This window comes from Triturus cristatus, chromosome 4_1, assembly GCF_964204655.1.
Source record: "Triturus cristatus chromosome 4_1, aTriCri1.1, whole genome shotgun sequence".
Lineage (NCBI taxonomy): Eukaryota > Metazoa > Chordata > Amphibia > Caudata > Salamandridae > Triturus > Triturus cristatus.
In genome coordinates this window covers 281,697,465-281,724,373 of record NC_140585.1, presented here as the reverse complement: position 1 = coordinate 281,724,373, position 26,909 = coordinate 281,697,465, and the positions used below count along the sequence as shown (strand labels likewise).

The 26,909-nt window shown below is 43.8% G+C and overlaps 1 protein-coding gene across 2 annotated transcripts in view; it reads right to left on the bottom strand.

Annotated features, from left to right (window-relative positions):
- Window positions 1–26,909, bottom strand: part of LOC146854277 (zinc finger CCCH-type antiviral protein 1-like) — a 479,951-nt gene that overhangs the window by 84,848 nt on the left and 368,194 nt on the right. For both annotated transcript variants that reach the window (XR_014981195.1, XM_085652061.1), the window contains exons 8-9: window positions 22,945–23,113; window positions 22,503–22,620 (exon numbers count right to left, since the gene is read on the bottom strand). Coding sequence is in view for 1 of the 2 variants with exons in the window: in XM_085652061.1 (XP_085508187.1) it covers window positions 22,503–22,620; window positions 22,945–23,113 (287 nt within the window). In the remaining variant the exon portion in view is untranslated. The remainder of the gene's footprint in view (window positions 1–22,502; window positions 22,621–22,944; window positions 23,114–26,909) is intronic.

The window sequence follows — 26,909 nt, the reverse complement described above, 5'->3', positions numbered from 1 at the left end:
GAGAGGTTGGGGGTAGATGATGGTGTAGGAATGTGTGCCTGTGAGCTCCATAATGGGGCAGGCACTGTTAATATGTGATATGGCGTTATGGGGCGATATGTGTGTATGTGGCTCGTAAGGGGGTCGGTGCTATGAGGGGGTGATGATACGCCTGTAATTCACTCAATCTCTTTAATGATGTGATTGCAATGAGGAAAGCTGTTTTCCAAGAGAGGAACTGTAGTTTTGCATTTGTGCATAGGCTAAAAAGGTGGGCCCATTAACCTTGTAAGGACTAAATTAAGATACCACAGTGGAACTGGTGGAAGTTTTGGTGGTACGACTCTTTTTAGTCCTTCCATGAAAGCTTTGATCACAGGTACTCTAAACAATGACAAATGTTGTTTATTTTGGAGATATGGAGCAATTGCCACTAGGTGTAGTCTGATAGAGGTATAAGCCAACGCTGATTGTTGCAAGTGTAACAAATAGCATATTATGTTCTGTATGGAAGCATCAAGAGGGTTGATATGATTGTTACCACAGTAAATAACAAATCTCTTCCACTTAGCTGTGTAGCATGCCCTTGTAGTACGTCTTCTAACTTCCCTAATGATATTTATACATTCTGGTGGAAGTTTTAAGTAACCAAACTCTAAGATTTCAGGAGCCAAATCGCGAGGTTCAGCTGTTTGGGATCTGGGTGTCTGATTTCTCCATGGCTTTGTGTGAGGAGACTGGAGGTTAAATGCAGCTTTTGATGCGGAACCAGAGACAGCTCCAACAGGGTTGTGAACTAAGGTTGACGTGCCCATGTGGTAGCTACTAGGATTAGTGTGAGACACATTTGCCTGAGCTTGTGAACCACTAATGGAATAAGTGGGAGAGGCGGAAAAGGGTAGGCAAATAACCCTGACCAGTTCATCCATAGTGCATTGCCCTTGGATTGCGGGTGTGGGTACCTAGAGGCAAAGCTTCAGCATTTTGCGTTTTACAACAGGTCTATGTGAGGGACTCTCCAAGTTTTGACAGTATGGGAGGAGAACCTGAGAGTCCCCATTCGTGTATTTGCTGCCTCTGCCTGCTGAGGAGATCTGCAATCTGGTTGTTCACTCCTGGGATATGTTCCGCTAGGAGATAATGTTTGTGGTGAATGGCCCACCTCCAGATGTCTTGGGCTAAGTGGGATGGTTGGAGAGAGTGTGTTCCCACTGTTTTTGTATGTAATACATAGCTGTCATGTTGTCTGTACGAATCAAGACAGCTTTGCCCTCTAGGTGAGTCTGAAATGCTTTGAGGGCTAGAAAGATTGCAAGCAGCTCTAGATGATTGATGTGGAGCAACTTCTGCTGTTGACTGCAAAGGCCTTGCACTGTGTGATGTTGTAGGTGAGCTCCCCAGCCAGTGAGGGATGCATCCGCTGTCATTACTATCGGTAACTGGGTCTATGAACTGCCGTCCTTTTGACAAATTTTGTGTTCCACCACTGCAGAGAGTGATGAGTACAGCCTCTTACTAACACTAGATCGGTCAATAGACCCTGTGACTGGTTCCACTGACTGGCTAGGCATTCTTGAAGTGGACACATGTGCAGTCTGGCATGGGGAACGATTATGATGCAAGATGCCATCATTCCCAGCAGTTGCATATAAACCCGAGCTGGAATCCAAAGATTGGGTTGAAACTGGAGAACTATTTATTTATTTATTTTTGAAGCTTATAAAGCGCGCAGCTACCCCCAACGGGGGTGTCCTGGTGCTACGGACAGAAGGCAGTAATGAGTATCTGGCGTGGCTAAGGGTTGGAGAACAGCCAGGTTTTTAAATTACGCCGAAACAGGCATTCGGATTCAGTCATACGAAGAGATAGTGGCAGGCTATTCCAGGATTTGGCAGTAATAACTGCGAAAGCTCTGCCCCCCGTTCTGGAGCAACGAAAACGGGGAGGGCGCAGGAAGCGTAGATGATTAGATCTGGACAGGCCTGAGTCTGGCTCTGAGATAAGCGGGCCCTTGCCCTTTTATTGCTCTAAATGCCAGGACCAGAGATTTGAACTGTATGCAGCTGGCCATCGGCAACCAGTGTAGCTTCTTCAGATGAGGGGAGATCGAGTGCCAATAGGGGTTTTTTACATATCAGCCTTGCCGCAGCATTCTGTACAATCTGCAGACGTTTAATCAAATAGGCCGGAGCACCCACATACAGACTGTTTGCATAGTCCAAATGTGACGTTATAAGAGCATGAATGACAGTTCGGCGTGTGTCCATAGGCAAAAAAGGGAGAATTTTACGAATCATGCGCAGCTTACCAAAGCATGCTGAGGTGACCTAAAGCCTGAATATTTTGAATTCTGGCTTTGCTGGGAAAGGCAGAGCCTTTTGAGTATCTATCGTGGCTACAAGGTAATCCTGAGTATTGTCTGGTTGGAGATGTGCTTTTGTCACATTGATTGAGAACCCCAGTTGATGTAGTAACTGAATTGTTTTGAAAGTGTCCTGAAGGCATTGCTGGTACGTGCTGGCTTTGATGAGCCAGTCGTCCAAGTATCGGAAGACATGGATGCTTTGTCTTCTCAGGTGAGCAGCTACTACTGCCAGTCACTTTGTGAAGACTCTGGGGGCTGTGGTGAATCCGAATGGGAGTACCTTGAACTGGAAGTGTTGACCCACTACCACAAACCTGAGGAATTTGCGATGAGCAGGGTGGATTGGAATATGGAAATAGCCGTCTTTTAAATCTAGAGTAGACAGAAAGTCACCTTTCTTCAGCAGGGGAAGTACTTGTTGAAGTGTTACCATGTGGAAATGATCTGACTGAATGTAAAGATTGAGTTCTATGAGATCTAATAGTGGTCTAAGAGAAGCATCTTTTTGGGTATTAGGAAGTAAAAAGAGTATACGCCAGACCCTTGATGTTGCGGTGGTACAGGTTCTATAGCTCCTCTTGCTTGAGGAGGTGTAGGTGATAAGGTGAAAGTTTGTGTGACTTTGGTGGAGTGTTGATGAACTCCAGGCAGTAACCAAAATGGATAATTTGTAGTACCCAATTGTCTGGTGTTATTGACTGCCAGATTGGTATGAAATCTGACAGTCTTTTCCCGACAGGTGTTAGGTGGTCAGGGGGAAGTGGAGGCAAGTCACTGCTTTGTATTGGAGGGGGAGATGCGTGTGTTTGAACCCCTGCCCCGGCTTTTGCCGTTGTTTCCTCTGTGACCCCCTCTGAAGTAACCACTAGATGGAGAGGGTTGGTTATTGCCCTTATAGGTGTTGGCCTTTGAGGAGGTATGTTTTGAGCCTCCGCGGTAAAAGGAGAGCCAAAAGGAACCATAGCTTTGTGCTGACTGAAGGCCTCCCATGGATTTGGCCACTTCAGTGTCCTTCTTCATTTTCTCTAGTGAATGAGCCATTGGGCCAAATAGATGCTGTTTATCAAAGGGAGTGTTTAAAATGGAGGTTTGCACCTCCGGTTTGAACCCTGATATGAGAAGCCAAGCATGTCTTCTCAAGAGGACACTGGTGTTTATCGCTCTAGCAGTAGTGTCTGCAGCATCTACGGAACATCTTATAGCATTATTGGAAATAAGTTGCCCTTCACGCACCAGGTCTTGTGCCTTAGATCTATGTTCCTGGGGCAAATATTGTATTAATTGCTCCATCCCGTTCAAATGTGCACGGTCATATCGTGCTAGCAATGCCTGAGTGTTGGAGACATGCCAGAAATTGGCTGCCTGAGAGGCTACCCTTTTCCCGGAAGCATCAATAAGTTTGGATTCCTTATCAGAGGGTGGAGCATCTCCTGTTGTTTGGAAGTTGTCCCTTTTTCTTGCATTGGACACAACCAGGGAGTCTAGTGGCAACTGACCTTTAATATATACTGGGTCTGATCGTGCTGGCTTGTATTTTCTGTCTACTCTAGGGGTAAGAATACAAGCTCTGACCGGGTCGTTAAAAATGTCATCTACATGCCTAATCATCCCTTTGAGCATAGGTAGTGTATGTGATGACCTCTGCGTGGTACTGAGGGTTTCAAAGAGGAAATCCTCTTCTAAGGATTCCTTATGTAGCTGCACACCATGATAGTTGGCAGCTCTACCCAGTAAATCAATGTAGCCTACACTGTCATCTGGTGGAGAGGGCTTGTTAGGATATAAATCAGAATCATTGCCTGTGGGCAAATTGGTATTGTAATCATCCCATGGGTCTTGCATTGGTTGATTATCATCCCCATCCCCATTGTCATCCCCATCATCCTGGTTGTCAGGTGTATGCTGTGGTGAATGATCAGGCGAAATAGGCTGAAACTGAGGTGAAGGAGGAGAAGAAAGAGGAAGAGGAGGAGGGGAAGGGTTAGTTCCAACTGTTCTCCTCTTTAAAGGAATGTGGTATTCTTCCTCTGTGTCAGTCCTTTTTAAAGTCACTTTAGCGGTGATATGTTCAGTTTGAGGATGGATATACAGCACTTTTTGTTTCAGATCCGGTTTGTCTTTTAGATGATTTTGGAGGATATGATTGTTTGCGCGCCGAAAGGTTCGGTGTCGAAGTCTTGGATGTTGATGTTTTTGGATGCTAAGTGTGTTTCGGAGCCGAATGGGTGGGGTCGGCACCGGACTTGTGTTTCGATCTCAAAGGTCTCGGCTCTGAACTTGATTTGGAGTGAGTCTTTTCGGAGCCGGAATTCTTTTTGGTAGGCTTTGGTGCCGAGCCAGAAGGCGGGGCATCGGAAGCACGATCTCGGTGCCGACTGGAGCCCGAGGGCGTGTGTTGGACTGGAGCCTTCTTCTTTTGTGGAGCTGGGTCTTTGGACGAAGGGGGAGCTGTACTCACGGTTCGTTGTCCATGTGGGATGTCATCCTCTTGGTCAGAGCTGAGTTCTGGGATGGCGATCGGCTCCTGCTCCTCCTCGGTTTCCATGGCCTCGCCGGCCTCTTCGTCTGATTGTTGTCTGAAGATGTCCGGAATAGAGCTTGTGTGCTGGCTCTGCATGTCGGGACTTCAACTCTGCCTGTCGCGAAGTGTCTTCTTGTAGCATAAAGCCTAGCACATGTCTCTGTACTGTTCACTCTGTTCGGGGGACAAACACAGGTTACACACTTCGTGTGAGTCAGTGCGCAGGTATTTCTCATGACACCGAGGGCAGAATTTAAAGGAAGTTTGTTCCATAGTCTGTGGGTCGGCCCAACACGGGTAGGCTCAACGCCCTTCCACGAGCTTTCCGATCGAAAGTTTGGTTTTTGCAAGTAAGACGTCAGAACACAATGGTGGAAAAAAACTATGGAGTCAATGCCCATGCGCACTATCATTGAAAGGAGGAGTCATCTACCTCGTGACTGGAAAGAATTCTTCAAAGAAAAACAAGTGCAAACATCCGGACTCAACACTCGATGGCGGGCTATGCACAGAATGTGATCTACAGCTCACATGCCTCGAACAAAGAGTTTATGAAATATATCTGGTGCTAGAGAAGTGGAAATAAATGCTTATACTGAAATCCCACAGTTTAGTAGGACATGTCTGTCAAGAGCAGTGTTCTTATTTCAATTTCTTCTCTTTCAAAATGGTGTGCTCACACCACCACCACCCATTGTACCTCCAGTAATTGGTCCTTGCTAATAACATATGTATAGAAAACAAAACCAGCCCACAAGCACAATTTAATAAAAGTGCAATCTCATTGTGATATCCACCATCAAGCAAAAGACCAAGGGCCCGATTACAATGTCGAACGGACTGCCACCAATGGCTTGTCAGTGGCGGTCTGTCCGACATCTGGTGCCGCAGTCTGACCGCCGCATTATGATGCAGGCGGTTGGAGGCAGAAGGCGGAGGGACCGACCGTTCCGACGGGCTCAAGGAGTCCGTTGGACCATCGCCCGGAGCGTAGTACCCTACAATTGGGGCGGTGCTTGCTCAGACACCTCTGTAGGGATTACGATGCCCCTTTCCGACTGCCTTTCCATGGCGATCAGACCGCGTTGGAAAGGCTGTTGGAAAAGGACTTTGGGGGCCCCATGCAGGACCCCTGTCCCCCCTGGGCCTCCGCTTTGGGGCCCAGGGGTCTCCTGTGGGGCCACCCGAAACATCCATTCACCCGGTGCCAGTCATCACATGGAGCCTGGCACATTGTGCAGGGATGTTTCCAAACATGCCGTTTTGCATTGAGGCTTGTGCTTTGGCCCTTTTCTGGGCTGAAGCACAAGCCTTAATGCAAAACTGCATGTTTCCTACTGCCTACACGGCGGTTGGATGGTAATCTGGAGGTTGGGACTGCTGCCTATTTGTCGGGCGGTTCTGATCCCGAAATGATGCCGGTCGGACACTCGTCAGACCGGCATCGTAATGAGGGCCCAAGTGTTTACAAGAAGTACAACTTTTAAACAACCTCCTTTTTAACTTCTTTTTCAAACCTGCTTTTTGTGCTATTGTTGGTGTAGAGCTTCACTTATTCAATGCTTCCATTGCCGTTCCTAATGATTACAGTTGGGTCAAGGATAACTGACTGATATAAACCATGATATGAGAATGATACTGTGATATATTGTGTATACAACTCTTTGAGTTTAGCCTAATGCGGAAGAAACTCACTAAGTGACTCACAAAAAAATGAAACCACCTGCACATAAAAGAAATCAACTTGTGACTCCAGTCGTCGTCAAAGTTTATATCTTTTTTCTATGGGATATTTCCCTTGCACACAGCAGGGGCAGCAGGTGGAGCCACGAAAACCAATAACAAGCATTGAAAATGCAATAGGTCTCGCCTTTGATTAAGTTAAAGCCATTTGCTTTACTCGGGCACTCGGGCAGTGTGTTACCTTACTGCTCAATCATTGCGCTAGAGGACAATTGAAAGCCGATTTTAATCGAACAAAAACGTTTTAAAACCTGGATTGTGTTAATTTGTAATACTTGTGTTTTTAAACTTAGTAATTTGCAGTCAGCACACTTGTTACTTACCCGCATTTTCTCCAGCACACACGCGCTCGATACCTGCCGATTCAGGGCAAGGCACCGAGCACCAGGGATTTAGTGGCGGCCATCTTAGGGCGGGACAGAGCGGTGAGATCGCTCTAGGCTCAGTGATAAAAAGAAACAGTCTTCTCCGCGATAGCGGACGCGTTTTAGCGGACGCGCCTCGTCTTCGCCGGAGTCCAGCCAGAGTCAGCCCGTCTGTGCCCGTCCGGGCCAAGCCGGGACATAGGGCACAATACTCTGCCCCTTCACTATCCGGTATGTTAACAGGTGCCAAACTTAGGGCGTTACGCCCCAATAACCATGATAACTGCATAACCCTGAACCCGTTATTAGCTGGCTTACAAACATGCCCTGAATGTACCCTTTCTTTGACTAACTATCAGCCCTATTCTGAAACCCCCCAGGGTACTGTTATCAAACCTTACCAGCAGGGAGAGAGTCCTAACAATTTCATATTCTACTTGGTAAACTGTCGTTCACTACCACAACACAAATTAGATATTTTTCATCTTTTAATGGAAAAAAAGCCCATCGCCATATTCTTAACCGAGACTTGGCTTCATGACGGATCAGGTCCAGACGTTGCAACTGCCCTCCCCCCAAGCTATGCTATTGTAAGGAGGGATCGGGTAGGCCAAACAGGAGGGGGTATTGCCATTATTCACAGTAGAGATTTTGTGTGCAACTTTGAACCTGCAGACATTCCTAACTGCGAAGTGGCATCATTTAAAATTACCCTCAGTCCCAATTTTACCTTCTCTGGCGTACTGATCTATCGACCGCCAGTAAATAATCCCTCTTGGTCAGATAATTTGGTAAACTTTATCCTACCCCAACATCTAAATGCTCAAAACTTTACTGTACTTGGAGATTTGAATCTTCATTTAGAAGATGACAACAACAAGACCTGCAAAAACTTAATAGACGACTTTATGGTTTTAGATATGACTTTACGTAATAGGGGTCCAACTCACAAAGCTGGACACTTGTTAGACCCTATTATATCAAATATGAAAGAACTCTCATGGCTTAACACTACTCCTGTTCTCTGGTCAGATCATTTCCTATTACGTTTCGCTATCTCACTTAAACCTACCAAATGTCCTGTTACGACTCCTTCAGAATCTTTTAGGAGAAATTGGAAATCTCTAAATTTGGAGGATCTCAACAATGCTTTGAGGAAAGATCACCCATGCTTAGATGGAGATATGGAAAGCATAGCAGAGGCTACACAAACATGGTTAAATGGTGCAGCGGATAACTGCCTGCCCCTATCCCGTTGCAAAGGAAAAACACATCGCCCTCCCGCCCCCTGGTACACAGAAGCTCTTAAGAAAGAAAAATCCACATGTAAGACCCTGGAGAGGCAGTGGCGTAAAAACTATGAACTCCATCAAAAAGAAGTTTACCGAAAGGCCAGAAATAGCTATCATTCAGCATGCATGAAAGCTAAAGCATGCTATGTTACTACTAGCATTAACATGGCCGTAAATAAATCCCAGACTCTCTTCAATACTGTAAAAGAGCTGGCTGGTGAGAATTCAAGAGCGGAACCTACCCCTCTCAATACCCAGCAGTGCCAGGACTTGGCTTCGTTTTTCACCGATAAGATTGAGAACATTGTCTCTAATATCAAAAGGGACAGCACGATCACACATAAACAATATAACATCCCCCAAGTCCCCAGAGGAAATTGTCATCTTGAAGCCTGGCCTCCCATTAATCTGGATACACTGAAGGAATTATTAAAATCGATCAAATCGGGTTCCCCACGTGACCCTATTCCTATCAGTATCTTAAGTAAATTAGAGGACTCTGCCATGATCTCCATAGCTGAGATACTGAACGCCTCCATTGAGCAGGCCACAGTTCCTGCTCTATGGAAACATGCTATGGTCAGTCCTCTACTTAAAAAGCCGGCCGCAGACCCTATGATATTGGCCAATTATCGTCCAATTTCATTACTGCCTGCCTTTTCAAAAATTTTGGAGAGGCACATCCATAAGGCACTTTCAACCTATGTGGAAAATAACGAGCTTCTTCATTCGTCCCAATCTGGGTTTAGGAGTGGTTATTCCACCGAGACCGCCCTGCTTGGGGTCACAGAAAAGATCAGGGAGCTCATGGATGACGGCCAAACGGTAGCATTGGTCTTGTTGGATCTAAGTGCGGCCTTCGACACCATTTCTCACTCCATACTGCTTGACAGGTTGGGGGAGAATGGTGTCGAAGGCAAAGCACTGGAGTGGATTAGATCATACTTATCCCTCCGCACTTTCCAGATCTCCTCTTCAGAGACATGCTCTGAGGTATTCCACTCTCCTCATGGTGTGCCACAGGGATCGATCCTGAGCCCTTTGTTTTTTAATTTGTACCTACGACCATTGGCCAATCTTGCAGAAAATTTTGGTCTTATTTTAATGACTTATGCAGATGATTCTCAAATCCTATTTTCACTTTCCAAATCTGACCCATCTGCTCCATCTGCATTAAAAATAGGCCTTCAGGAAATATTTAGTTGGATGTCAGCTAATCAACCTAAATTAAATGGGGAGAAAACAGAGGTCCTCCTCTTAGGGAATAGTAAAGATCTCTGGAGTGATCCCCATTGGCCATCGTCATTAGGTAAACTTCCACCTCCAGCCTCTCAGGTCAGAAACCTTGGGGTCATCATAGATGACAGTCTATTTATGACTCAGCAAGCCAACAAAGTGGCAGGCATATGTTTTACCATTCTTAAATGGCTTCGCAAAATTGTCTGGATGTTACCACCTACTACCCAGAAGACCGTAGTCAATGCCTTAGTGACATCTCGGCTTGATTACGGTAACATCTTGTACCTGGGCTCAAACAAAGCAGTAATAAGACGTCTGCAACTGGTGCAAAACGCTGCTGCCAGACTGCTTTGCAGAATCCCTAGATCCGCTAGGATCACCAAACATCTTAGGGACCTGCATTGGCTCAGGGTTGAAAACCGGATTCATTTCAAAACCCTGACCTACCTATTTAAAATCAAAGCTGGCACTGCCCCCAAATACCTACAGGACCTTGCTAAGCCCTACCTCCCCAATCGCAGTCTTCGTTCTTGCACTGCTGCGAACTTTGCGGTACCGAGGTTCAAACGGGCTAGAATAGGCGGGAGATCATTTTCCTATTTGGGCCCAACTCTGTGGAACACATTACCCATTCATATACGCAAGGAGGAAAGCTATATGAATTTTAGAAAAAGTGTAAAAACCTGGTTGTTCGACAAATAAGTGCTTTAAATGCTCTCTATCCAGTTGTGTTTTGTGTTTTGCTGGTCCGGCGCCGGGAAACCCTTTGTGGGTAGCTGTGCGCCTTACAAGTGTTATAAAATAAATAATAAATAAATAATGGTATTGTACAGCCAAGCAAATGGCTAAAACTTAATGAAAGGCGAGACCTATTGCATTTTTAATACTTATTTTTTCATTGGTGCCCCTTTTTAAGCTGTCTGCTTATTTCATGGATACCACTTTTTTTTTTGGAACCCAACCTATTTTGTTTCCCAGTCTGACCCTACTCATCCTCTAATCTCGCCCATCAGAAATTAAGGACAAAGCATTATCTTTTGATGTAACTAAAGAGGGCTAATGTTAGGTTCAGGCTCAAAATGGGCCCAAGCAAATACTCTACTTCACCGAGCCTCCCTTTTGTGCATTATCACCTACATGAGCACCTTCAAAAAGGCGAGTTCAGGATACGCGCTGTGCAAACATCTCTCGTGTTTGTTTTAAAATCCTATAATGTTGCTCCATCTATAATAACGGAGGCCAAATATAAGGTACACTGACTTGCCTTTTAGTTCACTAATATCATTGGCGTTAGGGCGGGAACAGGACTATTTCACAGTGCGCGTTTAAAAATATTCACTTTTAATATATGCCAGTCAATTCCTTAATATTATGCGATGCACTACGGTAAAACATTATTTGGTGTTAAAGAAGTACACTTTTTTTAATTTTGAAGACAGCTTATCATATTCAAACATGATGTGTTTCACGGTTTACGTTTATGTTCAGATCTTGACCACAGCAGACACCGAGTAAACATCGTCCCTGGAGGATGTGAAGACATGCACGCAGACAGCAAGGTGGGTGTGGGCGGTGGGGGTCCCCAGAGAATCTAACCCAGGTAAGAGACTTAAATGCCTATATTTACATAATGTCATGTGCAATTGTGCTGTGTGGAGACGCATTGAAACACTCAAAGCTTATCTGCACTGTTTGAGCAATTGCTATGCTAGGAAACAAACAAAGATGACACGCCGACAATAAATGCCCACAAACATGTCTATTTCATGTCACACAGATTGAAATTTCCCAAATCCAGGCTCCTGCCCTGCGTAACTTGTTTTTTTGTGGCTAAATTTGGCGGGGTTGACATTCACGGCTCCACATCAACCTTAAGGCTAAACAAACTACAACCACATGTGTGATCTGTATCAGGCAATGTGAGACAGGAGGATGAAAAGGCATGACAAAAAGAGGAAATGCACAGTTGTTAAAGCATTACATAAATTAGGCCCGTCCCCGCCAAGTGCCACTCGTCAATCACTGTATTCTGACGAGCATGGTCCCATAACCACCCCCTAGGGTCAGCCGGGGCAGCAAGAGTGGAACAGCGTGGGGGGGGGGGGGGGGGGGGGGGGGAGGGGGGGGGCATTGCATAGGGTAGGCACAGTAGGGTTTGAATAAAAATGTGTAGGGTGGCCGTTAACGCAGGTCAGGTTTGGGCAAATGCTGGTGAGTGGGGGGGGGGGGGGGGGGGGGAATTGGGCACTAATTTGGATGGATGAGTGATGTGGGGAAGGTCACACGGCGCGGAAAGAGAGTAGGAGGTATGGGGACAAGGGTGCCGCTTAGGGAGGGAAATGGTTTCCCGGACTGCGGGAGTCTCACGTTGTAGGGTGCGGATGGCAAGGGGGGGGGGGGAGAATCGGGAGCACGTTGCTGTGGGTAGTGGTGGGCAGAGTCGGGGTCTCGGGGGGAGGCACTGGCTTTGTGTGCAAATTGGTTGGCTTTGTGGAGTGGGTTCTGGTTCGGTTCGGGGGGGGGTTAGGGGGGAGATCACCATCTGTTGGTCTTGGGGCGCAATAAATGGTCTTCGGAATAGGACGGAAAAAGGGCATTTGCCCAGGAGTGAAGTAACGGGAATACAGTAGCAAACACATACACACAGAGAAGGGTTTGAAGGAGACAAAAGCGTGCCCGGGGGAGCGGCCGGGGGGGGGGGGGGGGGGGGGGGTCAGCGTCAGGTTCAGTTACACGGTGAGAGGAGAGATAGGGGGCCATCCGAGGAAAGGAATTTCTTAGATAAGGCAAAATCTGGTCCACCAGGCACGGCAAGGAGCGCCATCTGAATGAAGGGGTCGGCGCCATGCGCACAATAGCCGGAGTCCTATAAAAACGGCAATATACATAGCTGCTAAGGTTTCAAAGTGCGTAGGTGACATTTAATGTTTGTGAGTATTCCTTTGGTCTTTAAAAAGTAGTTCACAACTCTGTTAAGGTATGCTGGTTTGTTTTAAAATGACACCAAACGTGTTGAAAAGTGTGCAGAACTCTTTGGAAACGTGCAAGAAGCCTTTGAAAAGTGGAAACGAGTCTCCAAATGAGCAAATACTTGTAGGAAAACGTGGCCCGAAAAGTTTATAAGTGAACAGATCTCTTTGACTAAGAGCCAAAAAATCACTTCAATAAGCGTGCAGATATTTTGAAAAAGTTTACTCACTGACAAGTGAGCCCTCCTTGTAAACAAGCCCGGCGGTCGGCGGAGCGTGGCGCGCGCGCGCTTGGGGGCGTGTGCGTCTGCGCTTCTCAGAAGCGCGTCCACAGACCCCGATCGCTGCGCGTGCCCCGGTCTGTCTCCCTTGAGAGGCATCACGGCGACAATAGTACTCGTTGGCGGCAGCGCTTCGCGCTGCAACGCCAGCGAGACCTAAAAAGGAATGTATGCCTGGTGCAAGATGAGAGGACGAAGGAGAAGAAGCTGGACAGAGTCAGGTGAGAGGCATTTCAATGCAGCAGAGGCATGACAGAGTCACTGAAGGCATCTTTGTGATTTCCAAGCTTCCCTTTTATGCTAGATAGAGAGGCCGGCTGCACAAGAGGGGTCATGGGGAAAAGAGCACAGAGGCAGAAGAAAAGACTGCCACAAGGGTCTTCCTCTACCCTTGTAAAAAAGACCTGGAGGCTCTTAAACAAGGTCTGAATAGAAAATTAATATGACTTTCAATGTTGAAATTGACTCTGCATTAAAAATCTGTTGAGTCAGTACTCATAAACACATACGCTCATCAGAAGCAACAGTGCATTCGTTATAGGAAGATCAGAATTGCAGCACAAGTTTTGCTTCATTAACTGGGATTTGTGGAAATGTCAGAATTCTTCAAAAATGCGAGCACATTATTTCAACTCCTCCCATATCTTTGAAAATCCTGACAACTGAACCTTTAAGGCCAGCTCTGAGGACTTCTGCCAAGGAGAGCTGTAGGACTACTGTCTTCAGCAGAACCCAGAGCCAGGTGGGAGAACAAATTCATGTTTGTTAGTCTGTGGGTCCCTACCTTTAGTTGTCCCTCTTCTTCCAGAAACCCCAAAACACCTGCACCTCACTGTTTGGTTTGCATCTGGATTCCCAAGTACCTACATAAGCCTTGCACTGAAGTTCTTGTGAGTGGTCATCTGGTGGCTCGAATATTCTGCATTCAGTTTCCAGTTATCTCACTTCCTTTTCTCACCTTTACTCTTTCAATTATGTTACAATAAATTTGATTTAGAAAATGCTCATTCACTGGCCTTCCTGGTGGTACCCCTTTAACACCCTCATGTTATTGATTCCTTGCATTGTGGCATTGACGTTAAATGATATCTGTTTTGTGATTAAGCCTCTTCACATATTCATTAAGTTATTTCTCCTACATGAAAACAAGCCCAGCCCAGAAGATCTTTGCTACCTAAGAGCCTTGCACATGAAAGATGCATGAAGAGCATAATTGGAGAGGTACCCATTATTGCTAGAAAGTGTTGCAGGAGTTTCTGGGCTCACCAACACAAGTGACAATAAGTCCTATAACAGTAAACCCTAAAATACAGAATATAAGAATTGATTGACAAAAAGAAAAGAGTAACTATGCTGCAAATAAACAGAACCGTTTTATTTACTCCATTGGGGAAATTTAAACAAGCATTTGCAATGCAATTGGTCTTGCATTTGTGAAAGTTAGAGCTATTGGTAATCTAAATGACAATGTTTATTACTTATGTTTTTTTGTTTGCAGCTGAGTGAATATATGTTGTTTGTAGTGGAATTATGTGGTTTTAATTGGATTTGTTAAATTGTGTGGGTCTGAATTGTGTGGTGTGTCTTGTATTTGTGTAATGGAATTATGTGACATGGTGAATAGATAGGAGTGAGAGCTGTATAGAATGGATAGAAAGGAAGATTGAGAGGGATAAGTAGTTTGTGCATGAAGAGGTGAATGAACTCTAGAGAGAGCAGCAGTAACAGTGTGTGACAAAGAGAGAAAGAAGGTTATAGACTCATAAAGAGGCTTTTTTTTATAGTCATTAAAATGGCACCGCATTTAGCTCAAGACACCAGACTAACAAATCACTGGTAAGCTTGCACACGCTAGGTTTTGCATGATAGTATCATAAATATATAGATACTCTGGGGGTTAACTTCCTGAAGAAATAATGCAACAGCAGACACAGGTCAATGGCAATTTAAGCCTCTACTTCAGATCCTGGGTACTTTAGTGTGAATAGTCACATCCTGACTGCATGCACAATCTAAATAAAATCCTAACCGACATATAGGTTAAGGAAGAGTGTTCAAATTTAGAGGACTTTCTTAAATTCTTTACGAATCTACACCTTTAACAAATTAGCTCCTTTGATTGCCCGCTGGATTGTAGAGTCTCTCATAGTAGCTGTGTGAAGAGCTATAGCGTCGCCATAGATATGTTACTTTAAGAATGATAACTCAGTTGAGATTAAAAAAAGTCAACTTTCATGAAGAGGTACTACACATCAAGAGTATCATGGCTTATTTTTGATGTATTTATTAATCTGCTCTTCTTAATCATAATAGCCAGAGTCTGCAGCCTTACTCATATGCAAAGGACACAGATTTATCAGAGAAAAAAAGGGCACGGAGAGGACTTTCTGAGCTATTAAAAGAAAGGGGGAAAATAAAAATAAACTGAATCCTGGATGAAAGCAGTGGCCTGCGTCAATTGCATTAAGACAGACTTTCTCCTAATAGGTTCAAGCCAGAAACCAGAGGCTCTCCGATGTGCTTGGCAGGCCCAACTTCTTTGCAATAATAAAAAAATATACTGATGCTACATATGATGTGAATATCAAGTCTGAGTCTCAAAGTATATATTATACAATAAGGTAACGTTTAAAAGTAATAAATAGTTTTAAAACAAATGTGACTGTCTGAAAGATGTGTGCATGGCTTTAAGAAAATAAATATACACCTAAAAAATCCATTGGAAAAAAGGCAAGCATCAACAAAAGCAAATACTGCTGGCTTTAATGTGGAAACAAATGCAAAGTGAGGTACACTATCCACATAAGCTGTGTAAATGCACAAATGCTGTTCATCACATTAAAGCCTGCCCTACTGGATTTGCCAATGTGACTACAACTAAGGGACATACCTACGAAAGCAGCGCATACTCACCTCTGCAGGAGATTTAGTGAAAGTAGCGAACAGGATCAGACCCTTCAACTGATTTAGGGGAGGGTGGGAGCACAGGGTAAACATAGATTACCCTATAAACTGGGAAGTTTTGAGTGACTGTTACTGGCTTAGTATTTAAGGGGATGAGTTAAGGAGGGTGGGCTTCTGGAATTCACAACTCACCTTTGGGGAACTCGCGGTTGCTGATGTGCTGCAGGTGTGGCCCTGGGTCCACCACTCCTATCCCCTCTTCCTGCTCCCAGTAGGCCTCTCCTCATCATTCAGCTGCTCCCCCAGCCCCCGGCTCAGTCAGGGATTTCCATCTGGGGAAACGCAGCAGGTCACTGTATTCTCCATGATGCTGGGGAGGGAGAAATGCTCAGACCTCCCTCAAGGCTGGCATAGCATTGCCCCCGCAGGCTCCGCCGCTCGCCGGCTCTGCGCGTTCCTCCCCAGCACCACGATTACAGCCTCATAGCAGCACCGGCACGGGCGCTTTAGCAGGAGTGAAAGGCTACAGCGAGGGGATGGTGCAGATGCCTGGGATCACTTGAAAGAGACATAGGACTGAAAGGCGGGCTTTGCGGAAAACACACATTTTCGTGTCTGTTTTCTATGTTAACGTTGTGCACTAGCAGCATGAGCAGTTAAAAGAAGGACAAGAACGATCGGCAAGAGGTGAACTAGAAGGCCATATTTGTCAAGGTGCCTGAGCATTGAAAGAAATGCAAGACCACATTTTACCTGATCATACAAGTTCATCATCAAAAGTATCTTTATTCGGATATTAAAACATCCAGAAAAGAACAATATATTTACATATTTCAAATACAATAGCGTGAGCAATTCATCTTAAAACATTAAAATACAACATATCTGATGGACCATTCCAAGATCTCAATAGCAGAGTTGGGCCTAAGATTTATACTAAATTACAAATTCATAGTTTTTTTATAAAGTGCAGTGAGCTAACATCTGTACAGGTAGGGAATACCAACCTTTTAACAATAAATAAAATGCAGGATCGTAGTATACATAAGATCAATCAAGTTTAAAATAAGCCGTAGCCTAATTAAAACAAACTTCTTATAACATCCCAAGTACTGTAAACATTGTGAGTCAACAATTGTGAAAACTCCATGAATTATCTCCTGTTCTGTGTACAATGTAAAACTATCATACGGGGGGCCTTTTAATCCGGATGCCTCAACTACAGCATCCGGCAATCAGACTAACTTACGCCTCCCTTCTAGATTTCCTCAGTTTCACAGCTAATCTTAGAAAATTTACAGTACAGAACAATGTGAAGGGTTCCACAGACAGTTTTAAGTATAAGAGAGCTACTCTAACCTGGGTAAATTTATTCGCTCTTAGGATGGTTTTTAAAAAAAGAGCCCGCGGATATTCATAAAATGGACAAAAGAATACAAAATGTAGGGTGTCCTGTGGAGATCCCAGATCGCAGCCACAGGGACCCTTTGTACCAATTTCTTTTGTGTACCCCGCGGGAACTGCTAAAATATGATGTAAGAGATCCAGTCTGAATCTGGTCATTAAAAACCTATCGTTTTTATTATAGATCAGTGCCAGGTAGGGTTCGAGACCTACAACAGATTTAGTTAATATATGAGATCTCACTGACCCTTTCAGAATTTCGCTATCTTCCCGGGCACAGGCTATCCGCCTCATATATTCTGCTTTTAACGTGACCTTTAGCTGCGGTGTTAGTGCCGTTGGTTCCTTAAAATATTTTGCAAAACCCAGCCACTCCAGTTTATCCTGAACATATTTAAGCCATGGTATCTTATGACCTTTATCCCTGTTAATACAGTCTGTTAGTATTTCTCTGCTTAGACTTGCTTCAGGGTTGGTCCAGATTTTAATCCAACACAGTAATGGCCTAAAACTTATTCTGTCAGAGATATACGGGATCCCTAGCTCCTCATGAATAATATGGGCCGGTGTGCTTTGAGGAACCTGCAAGATCCTCCTAAGAAACTTGTTTTCCTCTAATTGTATAGTGGCCATGTTTCTGAATCCCCAAACCTCACTCCCATACATGATTTTAGAACAACAAATTGAATTATATAAATTCAGTATTTCCAGCACTGACCACCTACCTAATCTCGTGGCACGATTCATGATTGAGCCCATTATGCTCACGTGCTGTTTGCATTTTTCAGTGGTTAATGCGTTAAAATTGAGATGATCATACAAGTTTTCCATAATGAGCTAAGCAACTCGTAAAACCTATTGATTATATTACACATCGATGAGTCCTTATTCCTCTTGGAGAACTAAGTATTTAAGAATCCACTGATTTTATTACATACTCCAGATAGGCCTGCTATTATATAACATGCATTGGCAATGCAATAGGACTCGCATTTACGCGAGACCTTTTGCATTGGAAACAGAAGTGCGGGTGAGAAAGAAGGCACAAATGGGAGTGCGGGGAAGGTTGCGGGGGGGCGAGAAGTTACGGACTGCGGGGGGGGGGAGGCAGGGCAAGAAAATGGTGTTGGAGGTAAAGGGGCCAGTAGCCATGGAAGAATACAAATGACAACATGGTGGTCATGAGGAGGGACTAACAAGCCTCAAACCAATCGGAAGGCAGCGTTTAAGACAAAAGCCACTTAAAAAGATGGGCGGAGAGTGGGCGGAGCTTCCACAGAGCTTCCGCACCATACTGAATACTGCATGCCTTGCAAAGCGAGCAGCGCATGCGCTGCAACGCTAGTCTTGACCTAAAAAGACATCATGGTGGATGCCATTTTACAGGATCTGTTAAGGAGCTCCAAACCTAGAGACTATGTAAAGTGAAAAACATTAAAATGATCAATTCGTGGTGATCATCGTCAGCTGTAGGGTCAGGTAAACATACAAAAGATTCCAGGCAAAAACAAGTAAAAAAAAGTATTTCTCCAGTTGGAAGGCACCATGTAATTTATGCATCAGTTTGCAGCTATTCTAGATTCACTCTCTGTGCATTACACCACTTCTTTATGGTTGGACTCAGAAAAGCATCTTGTTTACTGCTGGTGACTCCAGGATCAGATCAGAGTGACTCATAGTGATTTCAAGCCGAAATACCTAAGCCCCAAACCTCCTTCTCATTGGATTGAATGTGAATGTATAATAGTCAGGCTGCTCAACTAGTATTGTCCAATAAGTACCTTGCTGCTGGTGGTACATGAATGTATTATAAAATCACATACTATGCTGTCTGTATTCTGCCCTTGCTTCCCCTGCATAAAAACAATTATTGTTTGGGACAGCTGAAAAATTAAGGCAAAACTACAGTAACTGCTTCTTTCCTGGCCTCCCAATATCGGAGATCAACCGGACGCAGAGAGCTCAGAATGCCTCAGTCAGGCGTATTCAGTCTGAGTAGGAGAGAGCGGGAAGGTCACTCCAATGGCCACCAGTGTACAATATAATTTGTTGAGAGTTCAGCTAGTTCAGGTTTGAAGATATTAACAAGCATGCCATTCAATATCTCTCCTACAACAAACAACTGCAAGGTGATGGATGGAAGGCTTGAATTAACCTCAGTCACTGGTGAAAGCTAAGGCCGCATAACTGTCCATCTTTTCTCGGTCACCATACCACTCTGGACAGAGGTCACCTTGTGTAAATCACTACTGACCCTAAGCCTAAAGGGAAAAGTCTATTCCACATTACCATGCAACTCTAGACTGGTTTCGGCCTATCTGCACCTCTTCACCTGTGTGCAGCGAGAGCCCAATGGCACAGTGAGCCCAGGACCCACGACTGGGCATACTGTTTGCACATAGGGTATCCATTACAACAAACATCAAGGTGATGAGTGGAATTCTTAAATTAATCTGAACCACTGGTGATTGCTCGTGCCGTATTCCGGTCTATGGTTTTTCTCCCATAATTCCAATTAGCACAGAGGCCCACCTTTTGCAAATCAGTAATGATCCTGCTCCTCAAGGAAAGCATCACCCCTGGAACTACTAGGCGATGAACTAGTAATTACTAGTGGCTGAAATTAATTCAAGCATTTCACCCATCAGTTTTTGGTGCTCCTCTGTGCAAAGATTTAAGTACGATGAGTATGCCCGAGCTTGGGTGCTGTGGTCACCATACCCTTGGAGCCAAGCTGGACCCTACTTAAAAAGCACAGATAGGCTGATTTTGGTCTGCGGTTGCCTGGGTTCCAGTTCAGAGGTGACCTGGCCTGGCAATTTGGTCTGGATTGTTACTATTGGAGTATGACCAAGGCTGGTTTGCATATGACTAGGTCCTCTCTGAGGTGGCATATTACCAGCTTTTTAGTCCTAACACTTTCATCCAATCTCACCACCTTTAGAAAGGCAGTAAAAAAACTTTTCTTAAGACCTGATCCAACAAGTCATCGGGTAGGGTTCCCATGCTCCGACAGATAGACTGATTGCAAAGCAATATTTATGGTCCAGAATGTGCAGAGGCCTGTGACACTGTAGTGTTAGCAGAAGCTTATTGAGGTCTCCTCCTCTTAACTGTATGAGCCTAATATCACCAAAATCACATTGAAAATTGTAAAGAGGTTTGTTTTGCTACTCTGGTTCTCTGTTGAATAGTGAGTGATACATGCTAACGTTTTACATGAAAGCGATCTAATTAGCCAAATCCTCTGCAAAATCCTTCAATGTGTATGGTGACAAATTTAAGACGAAATAGTTACGTGCTCTGAGTAGGCAGGCTCAAAGTTAATCATTCCATAAGGTTTCTGGGCCCAAGAGTACCAACAGTTATGATTCTGAAAGAAAGCAGCAAGTTGAGGTGCATTTCATCCTACAGCCAGATGTATGACCCTTTTTTGCGGCCGCAAACAGGAGATCCTACAGTTTGCGACCGCAAAAAAGGGTAATGGCCTGTACAAATGCTATTTTGCAAGTCAAAGACTCGCAAAATTGCATTTGCGACTCCCGCTATTAGGAAGGGGTGTCCCTTCCTAATAGCGAGTCACTATGCCATGTACAATTGTTTTGCGACTGCATTTGCGGCTGCAAAACAATCGCAGTTTACCACCTACTTCAAGTAGGTGGTAAACCGCTTGCAAATAGGAAGGGGTGCCTAGGAGACCCCTTCCTCTTTGTGAGTATGTGAGAAAATATTTTTTAAGAGCAGGCTTGGACCACTGCCTGCCCTTAAAAAATTAAACTGAAAAGTTTCATTTTTCTTTTTTAAATGCATCCTGTTTTCCTTTAACCCCTTGAGTGCCCTGCCCTTTCCCCGCCCTGTGCCACGCCTTTCATTAGCGGGCGGGGTTCATGACGAGATAGACTCGTCATGGGCACAGCGCAACCGCGGCCCATGACGAGACCATCTCGTCATGGGCACTCAAGGGGTTAAGGAAAACGGGCTGCATTTTTTTTAAAAACTGCTTTATTTGAAAAGCAGTCCCAGACATGGTGGTCTGCTGACCCCAGCAGGCCACCATCCCTGGGAGTGCTAGCCATTCCCAATGGGGTCGCAAATTGCGACAGCCTTATGAATATTCATGAGGCATGCAATTTGCGACCCCATTGGGAATCGCAAACAGTGTCTGAGACACTGTTGTACATCCCAATTTAAGAGTCGTAAATTGGTAGGTCGTACATCTGGCCCTAATTTCTTTAACGGAGTATAGTAAATAAAGTTAAGCGACCAATTGAATGAGTGAAGTGCACAGAGCCCAGTTTCTCATTTTATGGTGAAAACGGTAGAACTAATGGATATGAAACGGCTTATGTTTGTCTTGAAGAGGTCCTCGTAACCTTGGGTGAGTTGGATGGGGTCCAAAATGAAGATAGAGCAGATAAAAACATCTTTGAGGCCAATACTGCCCTGTCCCACAGCAGTATTGAGAAACGACTGCAGTCTGACTACACAACCAGAGCAGCAACTGGAATGTTTCTCCTGCTAGGTAGGAAGATGTGCGAACTATGGGCCAGATTTAGATTTTAGCGGATGGGATACTCCCTCACAAACATGACAGGTATGCCGTCCACCGTATTACAAGTGCATTATATATGATGGCAATTGTAGTAGGCAGATGGGTTATCTGTCCCGTTTGTGATGTAGTGTCCTTCTGTCAAACTCTAAATCAGGCCCTATGTCTGTGGCTCTGGACACACCTATGCACTGCTGCAGCCAAAGGCTACAAGTATATTTTCTGTGTGAGAGGGGAGAGGGCGGAGGAATGTGGACCTCTAAGGTTACAGTCAGGTGGGAGGTTGAGGGAAGACGCAAGTCCCTGTAGAATCAAAGCACAAATACTACCTGCTGCATTAAGATACAGCTGATAAAGATATCTTAGAGGCCACTCCTGTCCCTAAGCAGTAGTGACAAAAGACTGCAGTGTGGCTTCCCAACCACAGCAGCGACTGAAATGTTTCGCCTGCAAATAGGAAGGTGTGTGAACTATGGGCTGATTCAGAGTTTGGAGGATGGGATACTCCCTCACAAACGTGACAGATATGCCGTCCACCGTATTACAAGTGCATTATATACGATGGCAATTGTAGTAGGCAGATGGGTTATCTGTCCCGTTTGTGATGTAGTGTCCTTCTGTCAAACTCTAAATCAGGCCCTATGTCTGTGGCTCTGGACCCACCTATGCACTGCTACAGCCAAGGGCTACAAGTATATCTTCTGTGTGAGAGGGGAGAGGGCGGAGGAATGTGGACCTCTAAGGTTACAGTCAGGTGGGAGGTTGAGGGAAGACACAAGTCCCCGTAGAATCAAAGCACAGATAATACCTGCAGCATCAGACATTCTTTAAAACATACCACACATGTGTCAGCATAAGACAAGTATTGATATGCAATGGATGCCACAGTACCTTTAAAGTTGATCTGGTACCGCTGAGATCCAGCCTGAAATGGGACTACTGCTTTCTTATCTGCGAGGTAGATTGTTTCCAGATCTGCTGATGCTATTGCAGCTTTTTCCTTTCCACCCTACAGAATCAAGAGGATAAATAAGTCAGTAAAACTTACATTTGGAGAATACAAGTATGCAGATTTATGAAAATTAATTGACAGACGTGAAGTAATTGTTGTCCATTGTTTTGCCAAAAGACAAAGTAACTCTATCTGCTAAAAGTACAACACATTTCCTGCCACTGCTTCCAAATCAGTCCTGCAACCTGAATTATCTGAAGGGAATGGTCTTCGCTCCAGCCCCTTTGTGCAGAAAAGAGGAGCCTTTCTTTCCTACATCGTCTCCTTTTCGTGCAGTACATCTTCCCCTCCCATCCATCTTTATCTACGTAGGACACTCACATGCTGTCCATACTCAATCCACATCCCATGTTCATTTTTCCAGTGCCAGACCCACTCTGTCGTCATCTGGTGGCCAGGAGGTTGGGTCACAGAAGAAGCTGTGGAGAGCCGTCGAACTTGATGATAGGAAGAAATCATTCTCTCAAAATTTACATCATGACGTCCCGAACTATATGAGAACGAAAACAGAACAACTTGTAACATGCTATGCATATGGGTCGAATTTAGAGATGTATTCATAGACATTTATATTACAGCTCTGCGATTGATAATTTTAACCTACTTTAGATTAGGTCAAAGACTGTTTACATAGCAGCAGGTTGACAACCAACACCTCAGCAGCTCATCCAAGAAACTGATCACTTAGCCCGAGCAGCACCCGCTCAACATAGCAAGCACATGATCAGTCCTGCTGCCTTCTCAGAACAACATCTCAGGCCTTCACACAAAGTGGGACCAGATGACTCCGGGCTCAGATCAGACCAAAGTTTTTCAGCATGGCCAGCCCATCGCCATCAGATAGTTTGCTCTTCACTCCGGCTATATTCCCACAGATGACTTTGATAGAGTCTTGAGTCACAATCACGGGATCCTTAGTTGGGATGGCATAAGTCTGAGGGACTATGATGGGAGTAGAGTCCAGTCAAACTGGGTCATCAAGCTCACTCAATGAGAGGAAACGGTCGCTCAGTAACAGGGGAGTGTTGTTAGAGGAGGCTTGTGAATTTGCCGGGCGACACCGTAGCTTTCCCTGTTGCAAGGCCAAATGTCTCGAGCCCCCAACATTGGAAATATTGGGGGGGTGGGGGGGGGGGTAGAAAAAGCCCAGTGGGAGAGCAGTTATACTTTCTGAAGATGTGCCCATCAAACCTAAGGAGCAAAATATTAAACCCGCCTCCAGGGGGTTGTTAATATTCACTATAATGCAATCTCCCTTTGTCGTTTTCTGGGTTGTCTATCCAACCCACGCTACGAACCATTATAATTTTCTCTGTCAGCATCTTTGTGTATGAAGCATTAGTCCTGGTTGCCAGCCAGTGAACAGTCTTGTTTTTGAGTTGATCAAAGTTTTCCTCTGCCCCCCTCCTCAAAGGGGGCATGTCCACCAATACAATAACGTATGGTGTGACCGCCGGGGACAGCTAGATAGTGGTATTGGAGGGCAGTATGTCGACTGTGAGTTTTGAGATGTGGCAGAGGCAGACAAATCTGTGTTACTCAGGCTTCCCTGCTGGGTTCCCGTACCAGGCACTTGCCACCCAGAGTTAGCCTCCGTAACCCTCGGCACGTCGGGTAAGTTGGGAGTATAGGATTGGAAAGGCCGTTGTGGTGGGGCTGTCGGTGAGAGACCTGGGCCTGAGCTTGAGCCTGAGATGTTGTTCACACCTTTCTGCTGGCAGTGGTGTCACGGGGGAGAGTACTCAGGCCTGCATTTGAAAATGTGTGCTGGAAATCTGAGAGCAGGATGCTTTCACTTGAATATAGAGTGTCCACTGACCCCTTCAGTGATCTGACTGTTTGCTCAAGTGCAGAAATCCGGGTGTCAAACACATTTAGGGCTGAGATGATCTTCATTTCAAAGTCTTTAAAGGACTCTAAAAGGCTGTCAGCTGGGGTATCCTTCCCTGTGACTACGGGATAGAACGCTACAGGAGCAGATGGAGCATGCATACGCTCTGGGATAATCTTACTGCTTGATTTGGTAGATACGGGCAACCCTGTGGTTGAATTTTGGTGTCTGGTTCCCAGGAGTCTCCTGGGCGTTTGCCTTAGCACACCTTATGAAATCGTACACGGAGAACTAGGTATGGATTACTTAGCTGATCGGCTTCGTCTTAATCCATTAAAACTTTGGAACTCAATCTTGACAAAGGAGGAGTTGGGTTTTAGTAGACTGATCTTGCAAGACAGCTTACAATTAATCAGACAAGCCCCTACAGATCCCATGGCACGTAGCTTGCGGGCTATAGATGGGCCGGATATGTTTGTTAACACCACAAGCATAACTCGTGCAGATGGAAAATGGGTTGAATCTGCACTTATGGACAAGCTCAGGTCAGAACGCAAAGATGCTGCTCTAACAAAACATTCTATGCAACACACGCTGCTGGTGAAAACAGTTAGTAATATTGAACCTTATCTGACCTGGGCTATATCTCTCCCTCAATGCCGATTGTTGACCTATTTTAGGTTACATTTATTTCACCGTCTGGTCCCTTTTAACCGGGGTTGCTTTTAATACTCAGATATGCCCCCCTGCAACTGGGATAATATCTTGATTAACCACACATTACATGTGGTTATGTTCTGCCCAAAATATAGTTACCTGCATCACAATTTTATATGCCTAATTTTAATACCACTCAAATTTAACCAATTTAGGCCAGCCTTACTTTTGTTGAATTCACCTTTTACCTGCTTTTTTCTTGTACGCTTTCTGGTGGGAGTTTTAAAATATGAATGACTATGATACTGATATACTGTATGGGATCACTGACGAAATATCGAGAAGGAGAATATTGAATTACCAAATTATCAGCGTAAAAATATAGAATGCCAAAATATCGAAGCCCTATCTCCAAACAGGTAAGTACAAAAATATAGAATCCAAAATATCGTTGTAAAAAATATAGTTAGTCAAAATATCAAATTTTTTAAATGCCTTGAATTAATGTAAAATTAATGAAATAATACATATAATTAACTGAAACATACATAAAAATACTTAAATAACTTTAAAATTAATAAATAATTAATGCAAGTAAAAAGAAAAAAAATAATACATATATATTAACATAATATTAATTAAAAATATGCAATATTTTTTGTGTGGGATAGCGGGCGGGTAAAATTTACTATTACCACTCCAGTAAGTGCAATAGTAGGGAAAGCGTTGGATAGCGGGAGGGTAAAAATTACTATTCCCAATCCAGAGAGTGCAACAGTAGGGAAAGCGTTGGATAGCGGGAGGGTAAAAATTAGTATTCCCACTCCAGTGAGTGCAATAGTAGGGAAAGCGTTGGATAGCGTAGGGGTAAAAATTACTATTCCCACTCCAGTGAGTGCAATAGTAGGGAAAATAATAATTTAATATTTTATTAAAAATACATAAATTATTACTACCAAAAAAAAAGTATTAAAATTAATTACCAATCACACAATATTTAATAATTAATTAATTATAAATACCAATATTTTTTTTCATTCATTACCTATTAATAATTAATTAACAACCAATTAATTTTCAATACCAAAAAATAATAAATAAAATTATTACCAATTAATAATTAATTAAGAATAAATTAATTAGCAATATACAAAAATTATTTCAATAATTAATTATTTACAATTAAATTAATTCCCACCATATTCCCCTATAAACCTACAACCCGCTACAAATACATTAATACAATTAACATAATTATCAATTAAACAATTACTACAAATTAATTACCAATTAACACAAATCATTTACCAATTAATAATTAATCAACAACCAATTAATTTTCAATACCAATTAATAATTACCTAATACCAATTAAATTACTTCCCACCCTATTCCCCTATAAATCCACAACCCGCTACAGAAGTAAAACGCAAAATTAAATAAAAAACTTATTAATAATTCCTAAAAATTATTATTTAATGTACTATAATTAAATTACTTCCCACCCTAATCCCCTATAAACCCACAACCTGCTACGGAATTAAATTACACAAAAATTAAATAACATAAAATTCATTACTTCACAAATATTCAAACATACATTCCAAAATTAATACATACTTTTAACACATATACTAACACTTAAAACACTATAAAAAAATCGATATTTTTAACAACTATATTATGACTGTCGATATTACTTACTTCTATATTAATTTAAATCGATATTTCTTACCTGATTTTCGATATTCTTCACCACTATATTTTGGCAATTCGATATTCTGTCCATTCTATATTA